The sequence below is a fragment of the Parasteatoda tepidariorum genome, chromosome 11, assembly GCF_982258835.1.
Source record: "Parasteatoda tepidariorum strain Cologne lab strain chromosome 11, Ptep-v5.0, whole genome shotgun sequence".
NCBI classification, from domain to species: Eukaryota; Metazoa; Arthropoda; class Arachnida; order Araneae; family Theridiidae; genus Parasteatoda; species Parasteatoda tepidariorum.
Genome location: NC_141765.1, coordinates 29,300,104 through 29,320,219, shown reverse-complemented (window position 1 = coordinate 29,320,219; position 20,116 = coordinate 29,300,104). Strand labels below are relative to the sequence as shown.

The 20,116-nt window shown below is 30.4% G+C and overlaps 3 protein-coding genes across 3 annotated transcripts in view; 2 read left to right on the top strand and 1 right to left on the bottom strand.

The window, feature by feature from the left end:
* LOC107457491 (uncharacterized) lies at positions 1-6,149 on the top strand. Its single transcript, XM_016075659.4, has 4 exons — positions 1-179; positions 898-1,218; positions 2,264-2,664; positions 5,903-6,149. The coding sequence occupies exons 2-4, from the start codon at positions 904-906 to the stop codon at positions 6,099-6,101; spliced, it is 915 nt and encodes a 304-aa protein (XP_015931145.1). The 5' UTR covers positions 1-179; positions 898-903; the 3' UTR covers positions 6,102-6,149.
* Positions 6,150-8,963: 2,814 nt separating this feature from the next.
* The window catches only part of LOC107457492 (degenerin-like protein asic-2), a 37,080-nt gene continuing 25,927 nt past the window's right edge, over positions 8,964-20,116 (top strand). The window contains exons 1-3 of the mRNA XM_016075660.4: positions 8,964-9,109; positions 12,790-12,874; positions 15,768-16,063. Of these exons, the coding sequence (XP_015931146.2) occupies positions 12,803-12,874; positions 15,768-16,063 (368 nt within the window). The 5' untranslated portion in view covers positions 8,964-9,109; positions 12,790-12,802. The remainder of the gene's footprint in view (positions 9,110-12,789; positions 12,875-15,767; positions 16,064-20,116) is intronic.
* Fibp (acidic fibroblast growth factor intracellular-binding protein) overlaps positions 15,827-20,116 on the bottom strand; it is a 61,121-nt gene continuing 56,831 nt past the window's right edge. The window contains exon 10 of the mRNA XM_071187975.2: positions 15,827-16,048. The gene's annotated coding sequence lies outside the window, so the exon portion shown is untranslated. The remainder of the gene's footprint in view (positions 16,049-20,116) is intronic.

The window sequence follows — 20,116 nt, the reverse complement described above, 5'->3', positions numbered from 1 at the left end:
GTTTGTGCGGTTTTAATTGGTGCTGGAGCCTTCTTTGCCACTCACAATTCAGTCAAGTTTCAATTGCCGCTACGTCAACTCGTAATGTTATAATTCTGAGTTATATAATCAGAATCGAGTTTGAGAAAGTTTGGCTGGAAATCTTAAGAAAAATCTTGTGAGGAAACTTCTAAATCGAGGTATCGGTATTTGCTATTTTGTTTGGATTTCTATTTTGAATAATTTAAGCAACGTTCTCATTATATTATGATTGTGTACTTAATAAGATATATTTTAAGTTTAAAAAATAAAATATTTAAAGCAGAATCGAATCTAGTTTGAAATAAATATTTTTCTAAGGTTTGAAAATCCACAATGTTTCTTAAAATTTTGAGCCTTTTGTAAAGTATTAAGAATCTAAAGCATTTTCTATAATTCTACATTTGTGTTTTATTTTTTTTTCGGAATTTCCAATAAGACTATGGAATTTTCTTAATCTTGCGCTGTTTGGGAATTTTTGTTTTTAGCATAGTTGAAGCATGCTGCAATTTCCTTGTGCTGAGCTTGTAGAACTATAAAGATATAAACTTAAAGATGTATAAATTTCTCAAATTTTAAATGTACAAGCTGAACCCATTAACGATAAAGCTCAAAAAAGGTAGTCTATAAATTTTTACTGAAACTGATCCAAATAAAGCAAATGTCCAAATTTTTAAAATGTATGAGAATTGAAAGGTCGAATCTTCATGCCGATTACTTTTGTTTGAATCTGGTGCAAATATTATAAGATCTTGCGAAGCTTGTGCAACAAAGTTAACATGTATAAACTGAATTTACCAGAAATTTAAACTTTCTAATATGTTAAAAAAACCTTTTTATTTGCATATGAATAACTGGCAAACTTTTTCCGTTTTTTAGGTCAATATGCAGATAGTAACAGTTGCGACGCTTTTGGCGATATTTTCAGTTACCCAGGCAGCTGTGTTTTCTTGGATGACAGTACCTTTGGTTTTATTAAGTGTAAATAAACAAGTTGAAGGCTTCTTTAGTTTATTTAGAAGGCGTCCAGCTCCTAAAGTACCTATGCGAAAAGAAGTTCCTGAAGGACCCGTGCAACCTGCTATGCCCAACTTTCCACAACAAAACTTAAACCTTTTCAACCCTTTTGGAAGCAGTGGTTTTTCTGCACTTCAAAATATTCCAAGTTTCTCTAATCCATTTCAAGGAAATAGATTCGTAGTAAGTTTATTATTATAAATCTAAAATGCTGATACTTTTCCAGCAATTTAAATCTTAAGTTTTATGTTGTCAAACCTAAAATTAAACTAGCTAAATTTTACTTATTAAAAATAACTCAGTGAGTTAAACTACTCTCCGTTTTAAGACAGTTTGTTTACTTTAAAAAACGTAGTAGTTTTATTTAAGAAATAAATTATACTTTTGAAACTTCTGTAAAATCTTTTTAAAATTTAGCTTAAACTGGTATGTTTCACTGAAATTTTACATACGCAAGACCCAAAAATATTCTGAAATCTGAGTCTTGTGAAGTTCATTTGAGCCTTTAAATTAAATTTTCTGAAAGTGCCGCATTTTTTATGGACTTTAAAATGTTTTTAAAAGTTGCAACCAAGGCAGATATTAATTTTGGATGGGTTAGTAAACAAAGAACTGAACTTCAAAGAAGATATTTCCTTTTGTGAAACTAGATCTTGATTTCTTTTGCACAAATTTTGTAATATTTCAATGATATTTAAGCATGGGAATGATACGATAAGTATGGTATATAGTTGATTGTACGTTTACTGAAAATCTATGTGAAATTGAAAAAATAGCACTATAATTTAACTTCGATCCGCATAAGAAATCTTTGCATTGAAAATGTATAATTTATATTAAAATTAAGTTTAGTATTTGTGTTTGCTTGTCAAGATTATAGACAAGCCAAAGTGTTATTGCTATTAAAAGCAACAGGATTAAGATTTTTGCAAACATTTTAGCCTTTTTAATGAATCTTATTTTCTTATTCCTAAAACAAATTTGTTTTAAAAAGTGCTGCTAATACCAAAGTACATGAACATTACGTTTCAGTTAATAGGACATGTATGTATTTACTTTTTGCCGGTTCTTGATGTTTACGAATGAGTCGTACAAAAGTTTTTCAATATTCACTTTTTAACTAAGATAATTGCAAGTTCATGTGTTTTTAAAATATTTGGAGATTAATATTTTTACTTTAGTAATGCAGTTATAGCTTTCATATTATAACAAAATCACTTCTTCATAGCCACAACAGCCAATGAGACAACCTTGGTTTTCTCAATCTCAGAGTATTCCTTCACAGAATCCAGTTCAACCTGCAAAGCAGAGCTTTGCACCTGCATCTGATTTTTCAGCACAAAACTTTCAACAGAATCCGAACTTTGGATTAGGTCAGTCTTTTGGACAAAGTCAGCAAAGTTTTGAAGCTGCAGAATCTAATTTTGGATCAGATCAATCGTTTGGAAGCGACAGAGATATGAGATTTGATGACACACCACCCCCTATAAATGCTGAAGAGGCTGAAAGTTTCTTCACGCTACTTGCTGAAACAGATGAGAATAAGTGCATCTCCAGGTTAGTTTGTGAAATGGGAGCAGATCCAACCAATGCCGGTGATTTAGGACAAACTGTTACTGAAATAATTGGGTAAGTCATTTCGTTAACTTATTTTTAAAATAATAAAACTAGTTAAGTATAAATTTTGTCTTTCAAATCTTTAATTTTAACGATTTCCCTAATTAAGGTACAAAATGTAAGTTTCCCGATAAAATCTAAAACTAATTTTCAAATTTCACATTAACCATTCAAAGAATTTAGTTTTGATAAGACTCGTATCTAACGATCACCATGTTCTAATCTAACATTTTTCATCACTCTTGTATATGCAAATCAGCTTTTATACTATTACTCTATAATCTATCTTTAGACTATAAAAGGGTCTCGCGAACCTATTTTGGTACCAGACATAATTTTTACACTTTGATTAGATGTTACTAAGCTTTGACACATCATCCGGCTCTTGTACTATAAATCTAATCATTCAGAACCTTGTGTTGCTTAAATAGTGGTAAAATTTCTTACCTGAAATGTGTTACGATGAACCATACTTTGTTAGATTACTTTAAAAGAGAATTATTGGTACGTAATGTCATACAAAACTTAAGTAATTTCGTAAAAGTACATTATGAATTTTATAAGTAATTTTTAGTAACTTAGCCAAAATACAAAATCGCAGTTATGCGAAATTCAAAAATCTAAGTTAAGTTACCTTAGGTTTGGTTGCAGTTTACCCAAATTTCATCAGCCTTTTTCAACTGCAGAATTCTGCTTTAGTTTTTATTTGTAAAGTAAAGCTTAATTTAAAATGAATTAAAAGCTTTAAGTTAAACCTATTTTTTTTCTTCCAAAGGCAGATATTTCTCCTGCATTTCGACTTTTTGAATCTGGTTCGTTGCATCAGAGAAGGAATTTTAATATTAAAGGGAATTTTTATTAACACTTAGTAGTCTAGATTCTAGACTACTAAGTGTTAATAAAAATTCTAGTTTTCTAATCTTTTTTTTAATAAACATGTTCTAGACTCTAGAACATGTTTCTTATTAAAAAAAATTAAGAGCCATTTTTTTAAAATCTGATTTGTAAAACTTCTATTCGAAATCCCGCATGTCTAACGGAGTATTAAAGTAAGCATGTTACGAGTCGTCAGTTGGGATTAATTATTAAATTTAGACTTTGAGTGTAAGTCATTCAGGTGAGCTCTTCTGAGGATAAGATTTCCACGTTAAGTGTTTTAGTGTATTGAGATTATCTAGTGGCAAAAATCTGAAGTATTTAAAATACCGAACTTTAACCTAAAGCCGGTGACTCAGAGCTAAAGCCGGTGGCTCGTAGGATGAAGCACTCGCCTCCCAATTAGTTGAGCCGGGCTCTAATCCCAGCGATGGGTGGTCTCTAAGAATTCCGAATTCGGCTCGTACTGCCACAGTGCTGATGTAAAAATATCCCTAGTCATAGCCTAATCACGGGTTAGTCCCCCGCAGTCTGGCTAACAGTGAGGTTTTCGTGTTTTCTCCTTTCTGTAACGCAATCGCGGGTTAATTACATCAAAAATTCCTCCCCCGTAGGTAAATTTCTCTCAATACTTGATCAGGAAATCCCTTGTGTTCTGGATTGGGTTCAAAATTGTAAAGCTACGGAGTTGAACATTGGTACTCGTAAAGTCAAAATTGGGGCAGCAGTTGAACTATTATAAAACAGAAATTTTTTAATACAGTTTCAAATTTTTAAGTAAAAGTGTCACTTGATTTAAGGAAAGTTATTAAAATGAAAACTTTGAATAAATTAATATTTTCCTATTTGGCAAATGAAGGTAACAAAAAAAATCTAATGTTTATTGAATGATGTAGAGTAAATTAAATTTGCTTTACCACTAAAATGGCTTAACCACTAAAAAGCATTCTGAAATATTATAGATTAGAATAATAGAGTAAATTTTTGAAAAATGTTCGTTCTTTAAATAGCGATAGTTAACAGGAATTTTCTTGTTTATGTGAATTTTGATAAACAGTACCTCGTAGTTTTTGTTGCAAAATTGAAATTTTCAACTCGTTGAAATTTAAAGAATTTAGTAAGCATTCGATATTTCATTGATACTAATACAATAAATTAGTAAATATGTAAATGGGAAGTATCTTAAGAGTTTAACAGAGTTCAAATTAAAATTCCGCTGCAATTCTAATACCGCAGTTTTATATATTCAAATTGCAGATTTTACTAAAAGACACGTGTTGCATTGTAAGTTCTCTTCAATTGAGCATTTTAGATTTAAAAATTATCATATTGGATCTTGTTAGAATACTGGCATAGCCAAATAAACAAGGACAATGTGGGAATTAATAAAGGCGGACCAGTTAATCGCTGTTAGTGTTGAATTCACTCGGTGGCGTTCAAAGATGTAGATTCCCCCGAACACGAGTAGTCAGTAGAGGAGAGTCTTGGTGGATCAGGGGATAGCGTTCGCCTTCCAATAAAATGAACTAGGTTCGAATCCCAGCCATGACTAGTCGATACGAATACCACACCTGGCTATCGCCGACAAGTTCTGACTTAAAATATCCTCAGTTGTAGGCTGATCATGGGTTAGTCCACTTGCTGTTGGGCAAATCGTGAGAGGTTTTCGCTGTTTTCTCACCATGTGACGAAAATGCGGGCTAGTTCCATCGAAGTCCTCCAAGAAGGCAAATTTCTTCCAATACTTGATCCAAGAGTTCCCTTGTCTTCTGTATTAGGTTCAAAAATTACAAGGCTACGGAGTTCAACATTAGTAGTCGTAAACCCGAAAATTGGGTCTGCTGTTCAACGACGGTTATAAAATATTAGTAGAGGGAAAAATCGAACAAAAATACATACAAATTAATTTAAATAAAATTCCATATTTTTAGTTTGTATTATATTTAAATCAGAAATTTTTCTATGGCAAAATATTCCTAGTTTTTTCTTGTGTAAATTTCGTAGGTGATCAGAATTTTAAAACTCCATTAATGTTGTGTTTGGAACTAGTGTTCATAAAATCAAATAAAAATAGCAATTTAAACGTCATTCGATATTGTAGATTAGGTCCCCCTTCAAGGTTTCCTCTGCTTTCCACTAAATGCAGGTAGGTTCGATCAAAACATTAAATTTCAAAATTCTAAATTTCATCTAGTAACAATGTTTACTTTTGTCAAATTTAACTTAAAATTCTAGCAGCGGAGATTGAATTTCTAGTTATATAAAGGAAAATTTAACTTTCTAACATTTGCAAAGAGTAACTTGAATCAAAGTAAATATTCATTTGACATTTTATCGCTTTGACATAATCTCTAAAAATATCACTTTGTTTTAGGTCTCTGACAGATTTTCCTCCTGGTACCAAAGTTTTTGAATATAATGAAATTCTAATGAAAGGACGTTCTCAGGGTGCATCGTCTTGTGTGTCTGAATTTCCATCTTGTGATGAAGAAACTTATGTTGTCATGAAAAGTAATCAACCAGATGAAGCTGAATTAGCAGAGGGAGCAAATTCAATGCCCGATATTGCCTAGTGATGTTTAAAGCTAAAATTAGTATTAATAAATTAGTTTTTATCTCTAGACTTTTCTTTTCTTGGACTTATATTTTCAAAGTTTATTGCTAAACTTTAATATTTTTTTCGCCTAAAAGTTCTAAACAAAATAATTAACATAAGTGACTGTATCTGCGGTTCGGAAATTCGGCTTCGTGTATAATTTTGTCTTGTTTTGAAGCATAGAGAATCTACTTTAACCTATAAATTAGATTTACTGTTTCAGATAAAATGTATTGCTGTTGGGGTTTTAATAAAATTCTGTTGGGTAATTCTCAACATAGTTGGATGTAAGTTAACTCCTTGGAACTGGATGTAAAGAAATAGTGAATTAAATTTTAGATCATACGTTCTTGGTTTAGGTTTAAAAATATTTTAAAACAAATTCGAAAGTCTGGAACTCTTTGAAAGTTTATTTTTAATGTTTACGAAGTTTTTAGTATTTTTAAAATATCTATTTGTCGTTAGTTTGGTTTTTTAATATTTAAATTTCTACTCGTGCTAGTGCTAAATTTACAAAATTTAAAACTATTTGCGGAAAATTGTAAATTTTTCAAGCTGCAACTTTTTAAAATACTGCAAAAACTAAAGCTCATCTAGGATCAACCTCCCCTTTAATTTATAAAGAGCATTAAGAACGCTTTTGTATTAAGCCTTCAGAAATTTAGGAATAATCTTGAGCTGTTTGGCTGTAAGTTCTGAACAAAATTTAAAGTAAAACTTTCTGGGCAATAAATTTGCAAAGAAACTAGCAAGACTTTAAAAAGGATTATACGAATCTCTAATAATGTTAAATTAAAATGCTTCGTCGAAAAAGCACACAATAAAGGAGTAATCAAAAATTTGGATTTATTAATGAACAGTTGAAAAATGAGATTATTATTGGTATTCCATTCAGAATGTATTGTATGCACTATGTATGAATGTATGTATGAATGCACTAATTACAAATACACGGTCTTTTGTGGTCAAAAAGTTTGTTGCAAGACAGTTGAGTGTTTTACGAAGGTTTCACTGTGAGAGCAATGAAGTATGTGGTCAAAAAGCTATTGTTATAAATCACTGCTGGAATATTTTCGTTATTTAAACGAATGTAACATGTACGAATTAATATCAAAGTGAGCTGCTGTTTGGCTGTTTTGTTATAAAAATTAAATAAACAAAATTTATTAAAGTTAACGTTCACATGGAAACTAATAGTAACTCTCTGAAATTAGAAAAAGTGTGTCTTTTTCGTGTAGTAATTGCTAAGTTTAACTTATCTGTAATGTAACTTCGTATATATTAAAGCTACATTTTAAATTTCTTTTTAAATTAGATTTGGGTTTAAAATTACGTCAGATGTTTGAACCAAAAAATATGACTTTATCATTGTACATCAAAACTAATTTCTAATTGCTGTAATAGTCTAGATCAGTGTTTCCCAAAGTGTCGTACGCGTACCTCCAGGGGTAAGGGAACAGTTTAGCGGGGGTACGCGTTCTTATGTAAAATATCGTTCAACAAACTAAAATTTCGAAAAATTTTACTAAACAAAGCTAACTAGGAAAATTTAAGATTACGTTCTTTTCTATTTATTTTCTGCAGAGTTAACAGTTAATAATTAGTGGTGTCAACACCCAGTTGTGATTTTTAACTTTTGTGCAATTTTTTTATAGTAAAAAATATTCATTTTTTTTATTAATGGTACACAGCGTTACGAAAAATTTAGAAAGGGTACACAAAAGTCATAAGTTTGGGAAACACTGGTCTAGATGCTTGTATACTAACATGAACTAAATCAACCTAAAAAAAAAGATATTAAGTAAAATTCCCAAGGGCTCTTAGAGTCAAAGCATTTTATTTGAAGGAAAAGTGTCGATAAGAATATTTTGCAAGTTTATAATAAGACACTTATGTTTACGTAAGCATTTTAATAAATTTAGTCTGAGAATTTCAATATTTTTAACGAAATTGGATTGTGATATCCAAGTTTGAAAATCGCCGCTTGCGTAAACGTTTTGCATAGAACTTTATCTTAAAATTTGAATTTATGGTTCAGCTAAGTGATTAAAAATGTTTTAAAGTTGTTTAGATTTTTATAAGTTTATACGAAGTTCAGTAATTTTAGGAATCTGTCAAAGAAATTTGCAAACATTTAGTAACATAAATATATTCCGCGTACACATATTGTGTACCTTGAAAAATGGAGAGATTTTATTAACTTTTGAATCAAATTATTTCATTCTTTGAAACGCGAACAATACAATTCATGTTCAAAAAACAGTTAAAGAATGTATTTTTAATATGAACCAAAAATGTATTAAGAAATTTTGGAAACTTATGCTGAAGATAATGTTCAAGATCGATATTCCTTAATAATGCAGATTGTTTTCTAGTACTAAAAGGCAATTTAAATTCATTGTACTGAACATTTTGACAAGATTAATTGCTTTTTAAAATTTCATGCTCAATTCACTAAATTATTCAGCTGGACTTTCGAAAAATCAAAAGCTCAAATGTTAACAAGAATTAACCTAACAGAATATGTAACAAATGATTCTGGTTTGCGTGATTTTGCATAATCGTTTTCTTACGAGTGGAAGTAATTTATTTCTTCCACGGTTATTATAGTTTATGCAACTGCAATCAGTTCAACAATAAAAATATGTATAACTTATTAATGTCATCTGCATGAACTTTATGACATACTTAGGTATAGATTACAAATTTATACACTTGAATATTTCATCGATAATTTAGTATTTGCCTCAAACAAAAACGAAATTCTATGAATAATGCAAAGCATAAATAGAACAAAAATGTATAAACTTAAGGCGAATTAAAAATTTAAAGAAAGTTCAGAACTAATGTTTTGGTCAATAACAATTCTGACTCTAAGCAAAAACATTTTGGAGTTTAGTTGTATCATAAGTCAAATGTTATGATTTGGTCTTTTTGAAGATTTTATGAGTGGTATTTTTCTTAAATGTACAGTGAATATCAAAAGTAAGTATGCTGATATTGTACTCTATTAACATAAAAACTAATTTTACAGCTGCTATACTAGAAATTTGATGTAATGGTGGATTCTTCTTAAAATTCAGGATGAAAACTTTATATAGTGATTAAGTTTTGTCAATGCAATACTGGGATTATTATCAAACAGCAAATTTACCAACCAAAATCCAACAGTTATTAAAAATAAACTTCGCAAATTGGTGTTTTTATTAACTCTAGAAACTTAAACTTCGATTAAAAAAAGTAAAAATAAAATTGCTCTAGTCTATGAGATTAATCATTCAGTTTTTGCAATTTCTCAACTTAATTTTTTGTTTAATATGTTCTATTTATTATTAGAAAATGTATTTTTTATTCCTAAATCGTGTCTTTTGTATCTTTTTTAGCCTATTAATGCTGTACAGCAAGTTTTTTCATATTACTATTATATTTATATATCGCTGGTTCACAACTAAAACGACACTTCTGCGCTCACTTCTCATGATATTTGAATGTTTTATTATATAAATAAGAAAAAATTATTAGTCAAATTAGTTGTCGAACGAATAATCTGCTACTCTGACTAATCCTTATAGAGGTCAAATGAAACAATGGCTGAAAAGAGGGTCTTAACAAAACAAACACTTTTTAGTTTCCTTGGACCAATAAATATTTTTTTAAAACTAGCGTAATAATTCCTTTGTTTTGATGAACTTTGATAACTTTTAAGAGTTTGATAACTATAATTTATTTATTTAATACTTTTCTGCAGCCCTTAATGTGAATATTTTTTGTTTTCACATTTTACAGAGATTCTAAAAAAATATGCATTAAGGGAGGTGAATACAGAACACCTTGTATACTAATGGATAGCAAATAATAAGACAAAATATTTATCTTTGGTATCTGAAATATAAGAGAAAGTTTAGGTAAGAAAAAAATAACCGGTAAAGTTATAAATTAAAAGGTTTTCTATTAGATCCACATTACAGCTAAAAACATCTCAATTTTGAAAAGTCGCATTTAATTAAAGTCTATCAAATGTAAAATGTTCTTTAAAATGTTTTAAAAGCTTAACAATTGCTTTTCTATATTTAATTTATAAAACGAACAAGGGAAGGGCATGACTAAGGAAAATTACTTTACGATGAAACTAGGTAGTAGTAAAATACTTTTAGAATGTTTTCACCCCTTAAACTACATTAGATTACCAATTCTAAGAAAAAAGCTTCTTAAAATTAAAGCACAATTTATACATTACTTCATTCTTAAACAGGCGTCGAACGGCCAACCCATTTTTTGAGGTTACTGTTACCAATGATAAACTCCGTAGTCTTGTGATTTTGAACCCAATCCTGAAGGCAAGGGAACTCCTGGATCAAGCGTTGGAGGACTATTTGATAAAACTAAACCGCATTTACGTTTTATAGAGAGGAAGAATATGAAAATTTCCCACAATTATCCCGACGACAAGGGGATTCTTACTCATGATCTATCAGCCACTGAGGATTTTTTTCGCCAGCAATGTGGTCAGTGCGAGTCGGGTGCAAAATTCCAATCGACGAGCCATCGCTGGGATTCGAACTTAGATCATCTCATTGGGAAACGAGTGCTCCATTCCCTGAGTCACTACGCAGTGGTCGGAAGAGAACTCTGAGAGAGCTGCTAAAATTCATTCTTCAATTGTAATTTTTAAAAGTTATCAATATAAGAGTTTCAAGGTCGCTAATTTTAGAGTCTAAGGTTCTAACCTTAGTTAATCTAGGCTCTAACCTAATATCCATATTAGGTTCTAACCTAAGGTAAGGTTATATTAGGTTCTAACCTAATATCAGTTTTTAAAATGGCTGCGTTTAACTGCCAAAAATTGTCTAATTAATCATAAATATTACTTCAAAAAAGTTGTATTTTATTGTGATCCTGTGCATTTAATATCGATAAGAATATGGAACTATCATACTTAAACTCATTATGATGAGTAACAAAAAGAATATAAAAGAAAGTAAGGAAAGAAAGTAAGAAAATCTAAAAAAGAGAAAGAAAAAAAAAGTAATTGATTTATCCTTTTTCCTAATAAAAAGGAAACAAAAATGTAAGTATGAATAGTGCTTTAATTAATGGAATAGAATACTTAGAATAATCAAGAAAAATGAATTAGATGAACAGTTTAAAAGTTTTAATTATATTTTGCGCAACTTATTATTTTAAGGATTGAACAGCTTAAAACAAATTTACTAATACACAGAGTTTCATCCCGAAGTGAACCAATATCAGGTTTATTAAATGCTTCTTCTCCATCATTTTCAGCAGTCTTAAGTACTAGTCTAGTCCTTTTATTTTATGTTATAACCGTTGTTGAACAGCCTACCCAATTTTTGGGTTTACGACTACTATTGTCCAACTCCGTAGCGTTGTAATTTTGAGCCCAATCCAAAAGACAAGGCAACTCCTGGATCAAGTTTTGGGTGAAGTTTGCCTTCGTGGAGGACTTTTTGGTAGAACAAACTCGTATTTGCGTTACACGGAGAGGAAAATTACAAAAACCACCCACGATTAGCCTGCCGGCAAGGAGACTCTAACTCATGATCCGTCTACCACTGAGGATATTATACGTCAGCACTGTGCTCGGCGCGAGCCGGTTGCGGAATTCGAAGCAACTAGCCATTGTCGCGATTCGAACCCGGTTCACCTTATTGGGAGACGAGAGCTTGTCGTTCAACCCTCTTGTGAAGTTTTATATAAATTAAAAATGATTAAAAATTAAATTAAAATAACTTAACTAAAAATGATTACACCTAAATAAGTTGAAATTTCATCTTTTTATATTGAAAGTTCCATTAATTCTTATTCTTATATAATTTAAACAAATTATTTCAATAAAATTGTTAAATTGATAGTATTTCACTATAATATTTTGAAAAGGGTGAGCAAATCCATAAATCAACTGAGCGTAATGTATCATACATCCAGCAAAGGAAAGGGTATATTTGTGTTACGTAGACAAAAGCAAAAGGAATAAAATAAAATAAAATCGAAGTGAATAAAGCACAAGTGAAAGTACATAAATTGACATACAGTTCAGAGTTCTGACACTGACAGAACACTGTCAGTGTCAGTTCTATAAATAAGAACCTTCCTCAGTGTCTGAGCGTCAAATAAAATAGAGAAGTAAAGGGACAAACACGTGCAATGTAAACGGAGAGACAAGTGGTTTACACGCGTTTGGCTCTTTACTTTTCTATTTCATTTGGTGTTAGACACTGAGGAAGGTTCTTGTTTATAGAACTGAAACTATAGTATGCCCATTTATGTGTTTTCATTTGTGTCTTTTTAGCGTTGTTCTTTGACTTTTGATCATACATATATGCCACATTACATATATGTATGATATGATCATACATACATGCCACATATGTGACATATATGTATGATCATATCATACATGTCACAGCGCGTCATGCATCGCGTGCCTCACTCAACATATTATGCTGTAACTTTTACATTTTTACGAAAATCAATTCAATATTTTAGTATAATAATCTTTAAACCATAAACTATTGAAAAATATGATAGTTTTTTTTCCTTCTCATTTTTTGAGAATTTTACTGTGTAGTTCCCCATTATGCTCATACAAAACCAAATAGACATTTTATAATATAAAATTAAAAAGAAAATTATACTTTTCATAGGAAGTTTTAAGTCATGCAAAATAATTATTGGAACCAGAGAGATCATGGAATCAGCACTATTTCTAAAAGTGGAGTATCGGATATGGTAAGTTAAAAACTTTTTTATTGTGAATTCAGTAATATATTTCAAGTTTTTTTCTTCTATTTTAAAAATATAGGACAGCACTCCATCGATATTTTCCGCAAAGAAAATTTTTATAATCATCTTTTTTTCAAATAATAATTAATTCGAAATACTTTAACTCAAAGTGCCTTAAATGTGAGTTTCTAAAACCAGTGTCATTTTTGCGTCAATGCATTTATAAGTAAAAATTTTAAAATCTTTATGGAATTTTAAAAATACAAGCAACAAGCTTTAACGTATGGCAACTACTATAATTGTTTAACCCTTAGCGCAGACGGGATGCCGGTGTCGATTTTATATATTGTTTTTTCTGATGTTCTAATTTCAAGGAAAAATATATTTTGGTATTTTTTAATCCTAGAAAAGTCTAATAGTTACTAAAAAAATCAGTTAGATTATTGGAATTGTATTTGAATTAAAATATGAAATCTAAAAAAAGTTGTTTGAATTTTTTTTTATCCATAGGCCATATTCAAAATTGTATCAATAATTGATTTTGTAAATTATGGAAATAACAATGATAAATAACAGTTTATCCAAACACTGAGACGTGTTTGAAAGATTTTATCTTTAACGTAGAAAAATAAACCGTTATTTCATACCCTATTTCATGACTATAAATTATTAAAATGCTAAATGTAATATTTTTCACTTACTTTGGCCTAAATTAATACAAAATAAAGAAAAAGTATGAAAATATATTTAATTCAAATGCTGAGTTAAAGAATCGACGTTTTTTTAATTCCTTATCTATTTATCTTTTTAAATGTTTGAACTCAAAACTTTTAACTCTGTTTAAACTTAAAAGCATGCACAATTCTGTCACAACCTTTTTATTACAAATATTTGAATTGAAACCACAAAATTTTGGCAGATCCACAGAGATTCATGTACTTCAAACACATCATGTGCATCACAGTAGTAGTAAATCTCATATGAAAGATAAGCAATATAGAAAAAAGGATAAGCAATGTGCTACTATGAATATATGATTGTTTGAGTTTATTTATTTTAAATAATAATAGTCATACTTTAATCTGCCTATAATATACTTAGCTATTAGCATTTTGAAAAGTTACAAAATGGGTTTTTATCATCGTTGATATTTTTTAATGACAATGACAATTTATAAAAAAGGTAAGAAATTAATTTTAATTTTATTTCATTTCAATTTTAATTATTTTAAGATAACTTTATAGCACATAAGTCATTATTTGAGTCTTGTCGCTTTTCATTATGTCTAAAATGTATAGAAATACAATATTAAATCTTCCTGAAATATGTAATAAAGTGCTAAAAATCAATACTTTTAATATTTAAACAGTAACTAAACATAATTAAAAAAATGTAAGTATCTTAATTTTTTTGCTTTAAAGTTTTCAAAATGTATCGTTTGAATGTTGAACAAAATACGAAAAAAATATCACCGAGTAAAGGAAAAAAAAATCAGAGTTTTAATATCTATAGTAATAGAACACGGAGAAAAAATGAAACTAAGTCACGTTTGGATTGAGAAAAAAATTTAACTTTTCACTATTTGCAAAAAATTTTTTAGTATTGGTTGTTATATGATTGTTAACATATTTTGAAAATTTCAGCAAAATCAAAAATCTCAAGTATAAAGCCTTGTCTTATTTGCCCGATTTTTTTTAAAACTGGCAAAAAAACTGGCTCTTAATCAAAATTATAATTTTATCACAAAGGATTACTCCAGGTTTCTTATTGATATTGGCTTAAACAGACCATTATACATAGATGTTTAACATTTTACTTTACTTTTCAATGGCGGATTCTAAAAGATTTCGACTGACGAAGATATACCACATCGTGACACCGAAACGTGAGTACTGCCGTGCAATTGAAAAAAACAACGTAAATGCATCACGATAGATTTTGAAAAAAGTGCTCTGTATTCTTCGATTCTAAGAGATTTCGACTGACGAAGATATACCACATCGTGACGCCGAAACGGGAGTACTGCCGTGCAATTGAAAAAACAACGTAAATGCATCACGATAGATTTTGAAAAAAGTGCTCTGTATTCTTCGATGGCGGATGTTAAGAGGTTTCTACCGATGAAGGTATACCTTCGTGACACCGAAACGTGAGTATTGCCGTGCAATTGAAAAAAAACAACGCAAATGCATCACGATAGATTTTGAGAAAAGTGCTCTGTATTCTTCGATGGCGGATGCTAAAAGGTTTCTACCGATGAAGGTATACTATTGCGACACCGAAACGTGAGTACTGCCGTGCAATTGAAAAAACAACGTAAATGCATCACGATAGATTTTGAAAAAAGTGCTCTGTATTCCTCGATGGCGGATGCTAAGAGGTTTCTACCGATGAAGGTATACCATCGTGACACCGAAACGTGAGTACTGCCGTGCAATTGAAAAAACAATGTAAATGCATCACGATAGATTTTGAAAAAAGAGGCGAGACAATTTTCTTCTCTTGCTAATGCTATCTTACAAAGATAGAATTTCAGAAAACCAATTAAAAAAAATTCATTTTATTTATTTATTCATTTTTTGTAATATGCAGCCAATTGTAAAAAAATTCCAAATATATAAAAATAGTAGTTTTGAATTTTGTTACCGCTTATGCCGATTTTTCAATTGAATGGCAGAATAGATTCTAATAAAGTTTACTGTTTGTGATTTCAAAAGTTTTTTTACTTATACATTAAGATCTTGTATCTGGTTTTCTATTATATTATTTTAGTTATGCATGTGCTTGTATTCGTTAATTTAATGTTATGTAAAAGAATTTAATTGACAGAATTAATTTTTTCACATAACACTAAATTAATAAATATTTGAATATTAAATTGTAACTTTCATATTTTTAGATAAATCAAGTTAAGAAAACGAAAACAAATACAACAAAATACAGCAATTTTCCACTCTATTTAAGAACAATCTTCAAATCCTCTTTAATAACCAGTTTTCCAGAAATTGCTACAGCTAAAACATGGGTGAGAAGAGTCTTAAAAATTCTGGTATTTCTGGGATGCTTGTGCGGCTTTATCTATCAAACATATAATTTTCTTATCTTGTATTTATCCTATCCTACAACTGTAAATGTTCAAATCACCAATCCTTTTGAGATTGTTCAACCTGCACTGACATTCTGCAATAAAAACAGGTAACATTCATTAATAATTATTTTTATCACGCTTCATATCTATTTTAATACTTTGTTGACCGATTACGAGATTGTTCATTTTGTATTCTTAAATTATCAATTCATTCTCTTTATTTCGAAATGGTCAATGGGCCACCTCCTACTCCCACTGGTTTGGTTAAGAAATCTTGAGCTTCAAATATCGCCGGACAAAATCTCGCGCAGTCAATATCTCGTATGCAGATTATTATTAGTTTTGTAACAGGAAATGTTTCAAAAGACACCCCTTTCACTTTTCTCGTTCTTGAGACTGACCTCAGCGTTATTAGTGTTTATTAAGTGTATGTGAAGTTTTTTAGAAGATATACAAAATAGGAAACATATTCATTAAAAATGTAGTCACCATCGAAAATCTATTTTCTAAAGTTCTGCAGGATGAGAAGTGAGTGTATGTTGATAATCACATTTTTTTCTCTTGCCATTCATGTGGTGTTATATCTTCGGTTATCATATTAAGAACGCGATATTTTGTCCGCGTGACATTCATTCCGCGTGACATTCATTCAGTGTGAGATTTAATCCACGCGAGATTTAGTCCACGCAATATTTTGTCTACATGAAATTTCGGCCGCGGCGAGTTCAAAATCATCCGTGGACAAAATATCGCAAGGTCAAAATTTCGCATGGACATAATAACACGTATGCTTATTATTATTAGTTTTGCAACTTAAAATGTTTTACAAAAACACTCCTCTCAATATTCTTGGACTTGGGACTGACTTCGGCGTGATTAGTACTTTTTTTATATTTATTTATTTAAGTTTTTACAAGATATACAATATAAAAAAGATATTCACTCAAAATGTATTTACTTTCGAAATTATATTTCTAAAGATCTGCAGGATGAGAAGCGAGTGTGTGTTCATAATCACATTTTTTCGTGTCATTGGTGTGGTATCTTCCATTATTATATTAACCCCTTAACGATCGGTTAATTTTCAAGAAAACGGTCATAAAAGTGCCTATTTTTTTAATATTACAAATACACGTATTTGATTAGCGCTGACAACTAATTTAAAATAAACTAACTATCTACAATTACCTTAAAAATATCCTGGTACTGCTACCGCTGTGCAAAATGAGAAATAAAATGTTTTCCGGGCAAAAGAAATGAATTAGTTTTATTCTTATCGGCGAGTCTCTACTGAACACTCCAGCCCGTCAATTTCACGGGAACGAGAAATAGAGGGCGAAACCTCACCCCGTCATTTTCACGGGAGCGAGAAGGAAGGGGTTTAAGTATGCGATATTTCGTGAACATGATATTCAGTCCCAGCAAAATACAGTATACGCGAGATTTAATCCACGCGAGATTTAGTCCACGCAATATTTTGTCCACATGAGATTTCGGCTGTGACGAGGTCAAAAACTGGCGCGAACAAAATCTCGCTTGGACAATGTATCACGTATGTTGATTATTATTAGTTTTGAAACATGAAATGTTTCACGAAAACACCCCTCTCACGTTTCTCGGGCTTGGAACCGACCTCGACGCCAGTTTTTTTAATTTTATTTCTTTAAAGTTCTTACAAGATATACAACATAAAGAAGATGTCCATTCAAAATGCCGTTACCTTCGAAATTTTTTATTTTAAAGATCCGCAGGATAAGAAGTGGAAGTGTGTTCATAATCACGTTTTTTTCGTGTTATTAATGTGATATTTTCCTTTATCATATTACGGACGTGATATTTTGTTCACTTTGATATTCAATCCCAGCAAAATTTAGCATATGCGAGATTTAATCCACGCAAGGCTTAGTCCATACGAGATTTTGTCCAACTTAACTTATTTATAATCCAGCCACGATATTTGTATTCCCACACACTTTTTGAATTTTTTAATTCTCAATTTATTTCCTTAACTTCTAAATAGCGAATGGGCAACCCCTTCTTTCAACAAATCCGTTTGTATTCCAGTACCACATTGTTTTACCTCAAGCTTCCACACATCACAATGAATGTGAAGCGGCCTCAGCTGTCCAGCTCTACCGGAACGTTTGTCTTTCTGATTAATGAAGATAATTCGTTTAAAATATTCGTTTGAGACCACCTCTGTGTAGGCTATTACTAATTCACTTCCCATCAAGAACGTACAAATATAAGGTAGTTCTTCGATTTATCGAATGTTTAAGTATTTTTTTTTAATTTAATAATTTAAACGTGGGCTCGTAAAATTGAATTATAGTGATTATTTTTAAATTTCTAAAACACTTGCGTAAGTATCATTTTGAATAAAGATATATAAAATTAATTTTTTGATGAGACATTATAATTTTCACTTTCGAACTCTTCCAAATGGATATCAGTCATCACTTCAATATAGCCCCCTAATTAAGTATATCGACGAAATTTATATCTAAAACAAATGCTTTATGGACCCATTTATTAACCTTTTGACGCAAAATATTTATTAAACATATTCTTCATACTTTTTCTTCCATTATTTTGTATTAATTTATGTAAAAATAAGTGAAAAATATTATATTTAGAGCTTTAATAATTTATTTTTATGAAATACATCATGAAACTTCGGTTTCTTTTTCTGCATTAGAGGTTGAATCTTCCTAACACGGCTCCTATTCGAACAATTCATTCATCGTTGAAATTTCTTTAATTTCCGAAACCAAGTATTGATAAATTTTTGAATATGAATAGAAAAAAAAATTCAAACTACTTTTCTCTAATTTTATATTTTAGCACAAATATAATTGCGATACTCTAACTGATTTGTTTTTAGTAAATATTAGAGTGTTTTCCATAATTGAAAAATACCATAATGTATTTTTGCTTGAATTAGAGCTCCAGAAAAAAATATATAAAAGGGACATCAGCATCCCATCCGCGTCAGAGGGTTAAGGCAAAATTAGGTATACTGTAATTTATTCGTCGTAATTTATTGTGTAGCGCATCGCTCTCCCGTGGCACAGATTCTGAGTTCGATCCTCGAGACGGGCAAGGTTGACTCCGCCTTTCATCCCTTCAGTAGGTTGATAAATGAGTACCAAGCATGCTTGGGAGCTAAACACTGGGGGTTCCACGATCGGAGATGGGCACAGTAGGCCTTGGCCCTCTATGGGCTGTCGCGATACTGAGTTTAGTTTTAGTTTAGTAATTTATTCGATTGCAAAGTAGTCATTGATTTAAGTTTCTACTGTATATCTCTTCCACCTTCCAGCTACCAGACACAAAATCAGCGTCAACTGTCAACGTAATAATTAGTAGATACTTCTAGTCAAAAGCAAATAAATAAAAAATAAATAAAAGAACTTATCCTCACTTCTTAAAATAATTGAATACAATAATATAAAATAAAAATCTCAACAGAATAATATAACATCGAAATGCTTTTGAAAGCATTCTGTTATTAGAACAGTTTCATTTTTGATTTTGAGATTCAGAAATCTTAAATTATTTCTGTTTGCTATACCTGTCTAGGGAAATGGGCTAACTTATATTCCCTTCCTTTACTTAGTTGTCAAATAATCGATTCGCATAAGTTTATAATTGAAAGTGGCAGATTCAAGTTTTTGGCGTGGTGCTATCGATATTACAAAAGAATCTGTTCAGTATTTTAAGAAGATTTCAAAACATGTTAAAAAATGATAGTCTGTTGACTTTTTGACCACCATCAGAATGTTTTTTCCCTTTGAGTTTTTAAAGTTGCACCTGATTTACTTAGTAACTTTAAAGTTTCGCTGATGAGTTGTAGATCATCGGTGACCTTTTTATTCTGAGAACAGCTCGAGATGCGTGTTTAAGAAAATGGACACAGCTCAAAATGTGTGTTTAAGAAAAGGAAAAACGCAATTTAAGAAAATGGACATAATATTTTATTCCTTTCTAAAATTTCTTTTATGAGTATTGTTATTTTTTTTAGAGAACAAACTAATAAATCCAAACAAATATCGTTATGTAATGTTGTCAATTTGCATAAATCCCTTTAATACAATTTATTAAATTAGTCTTTTTTTTTAAAATACCTAAAAAGTCAACAGTAATTACAAGGTTACCAC

What these genes read in the sequence shown, in the direction of transcription:
- LOC107457491 (XM_016075659.4), top strand. Translation starts at nt 904, where the DNA reads ATGCAGATAGTAACAGTTGCGACGCTTTTGGCGATATTTTCAGTTACC. An exon ending in TTCAAGGAAATAGATTCGTA is followed by an intron (nt 1,219 to 2,263) that starts GTAAGTTTATTA and finishes ACTTCTTCATAG; the next exon opens with CCACAACAGCCAATGAGACA. An exon ending in ACTGTTACTGAAATAATTGG is followed by an intron (nt 2,665 to 5,902) that starts GTAAGTCATTTC and finishes ACTTTGTTTTAG; the next exon opens with GTCTCTGACAGATTTTCCTC.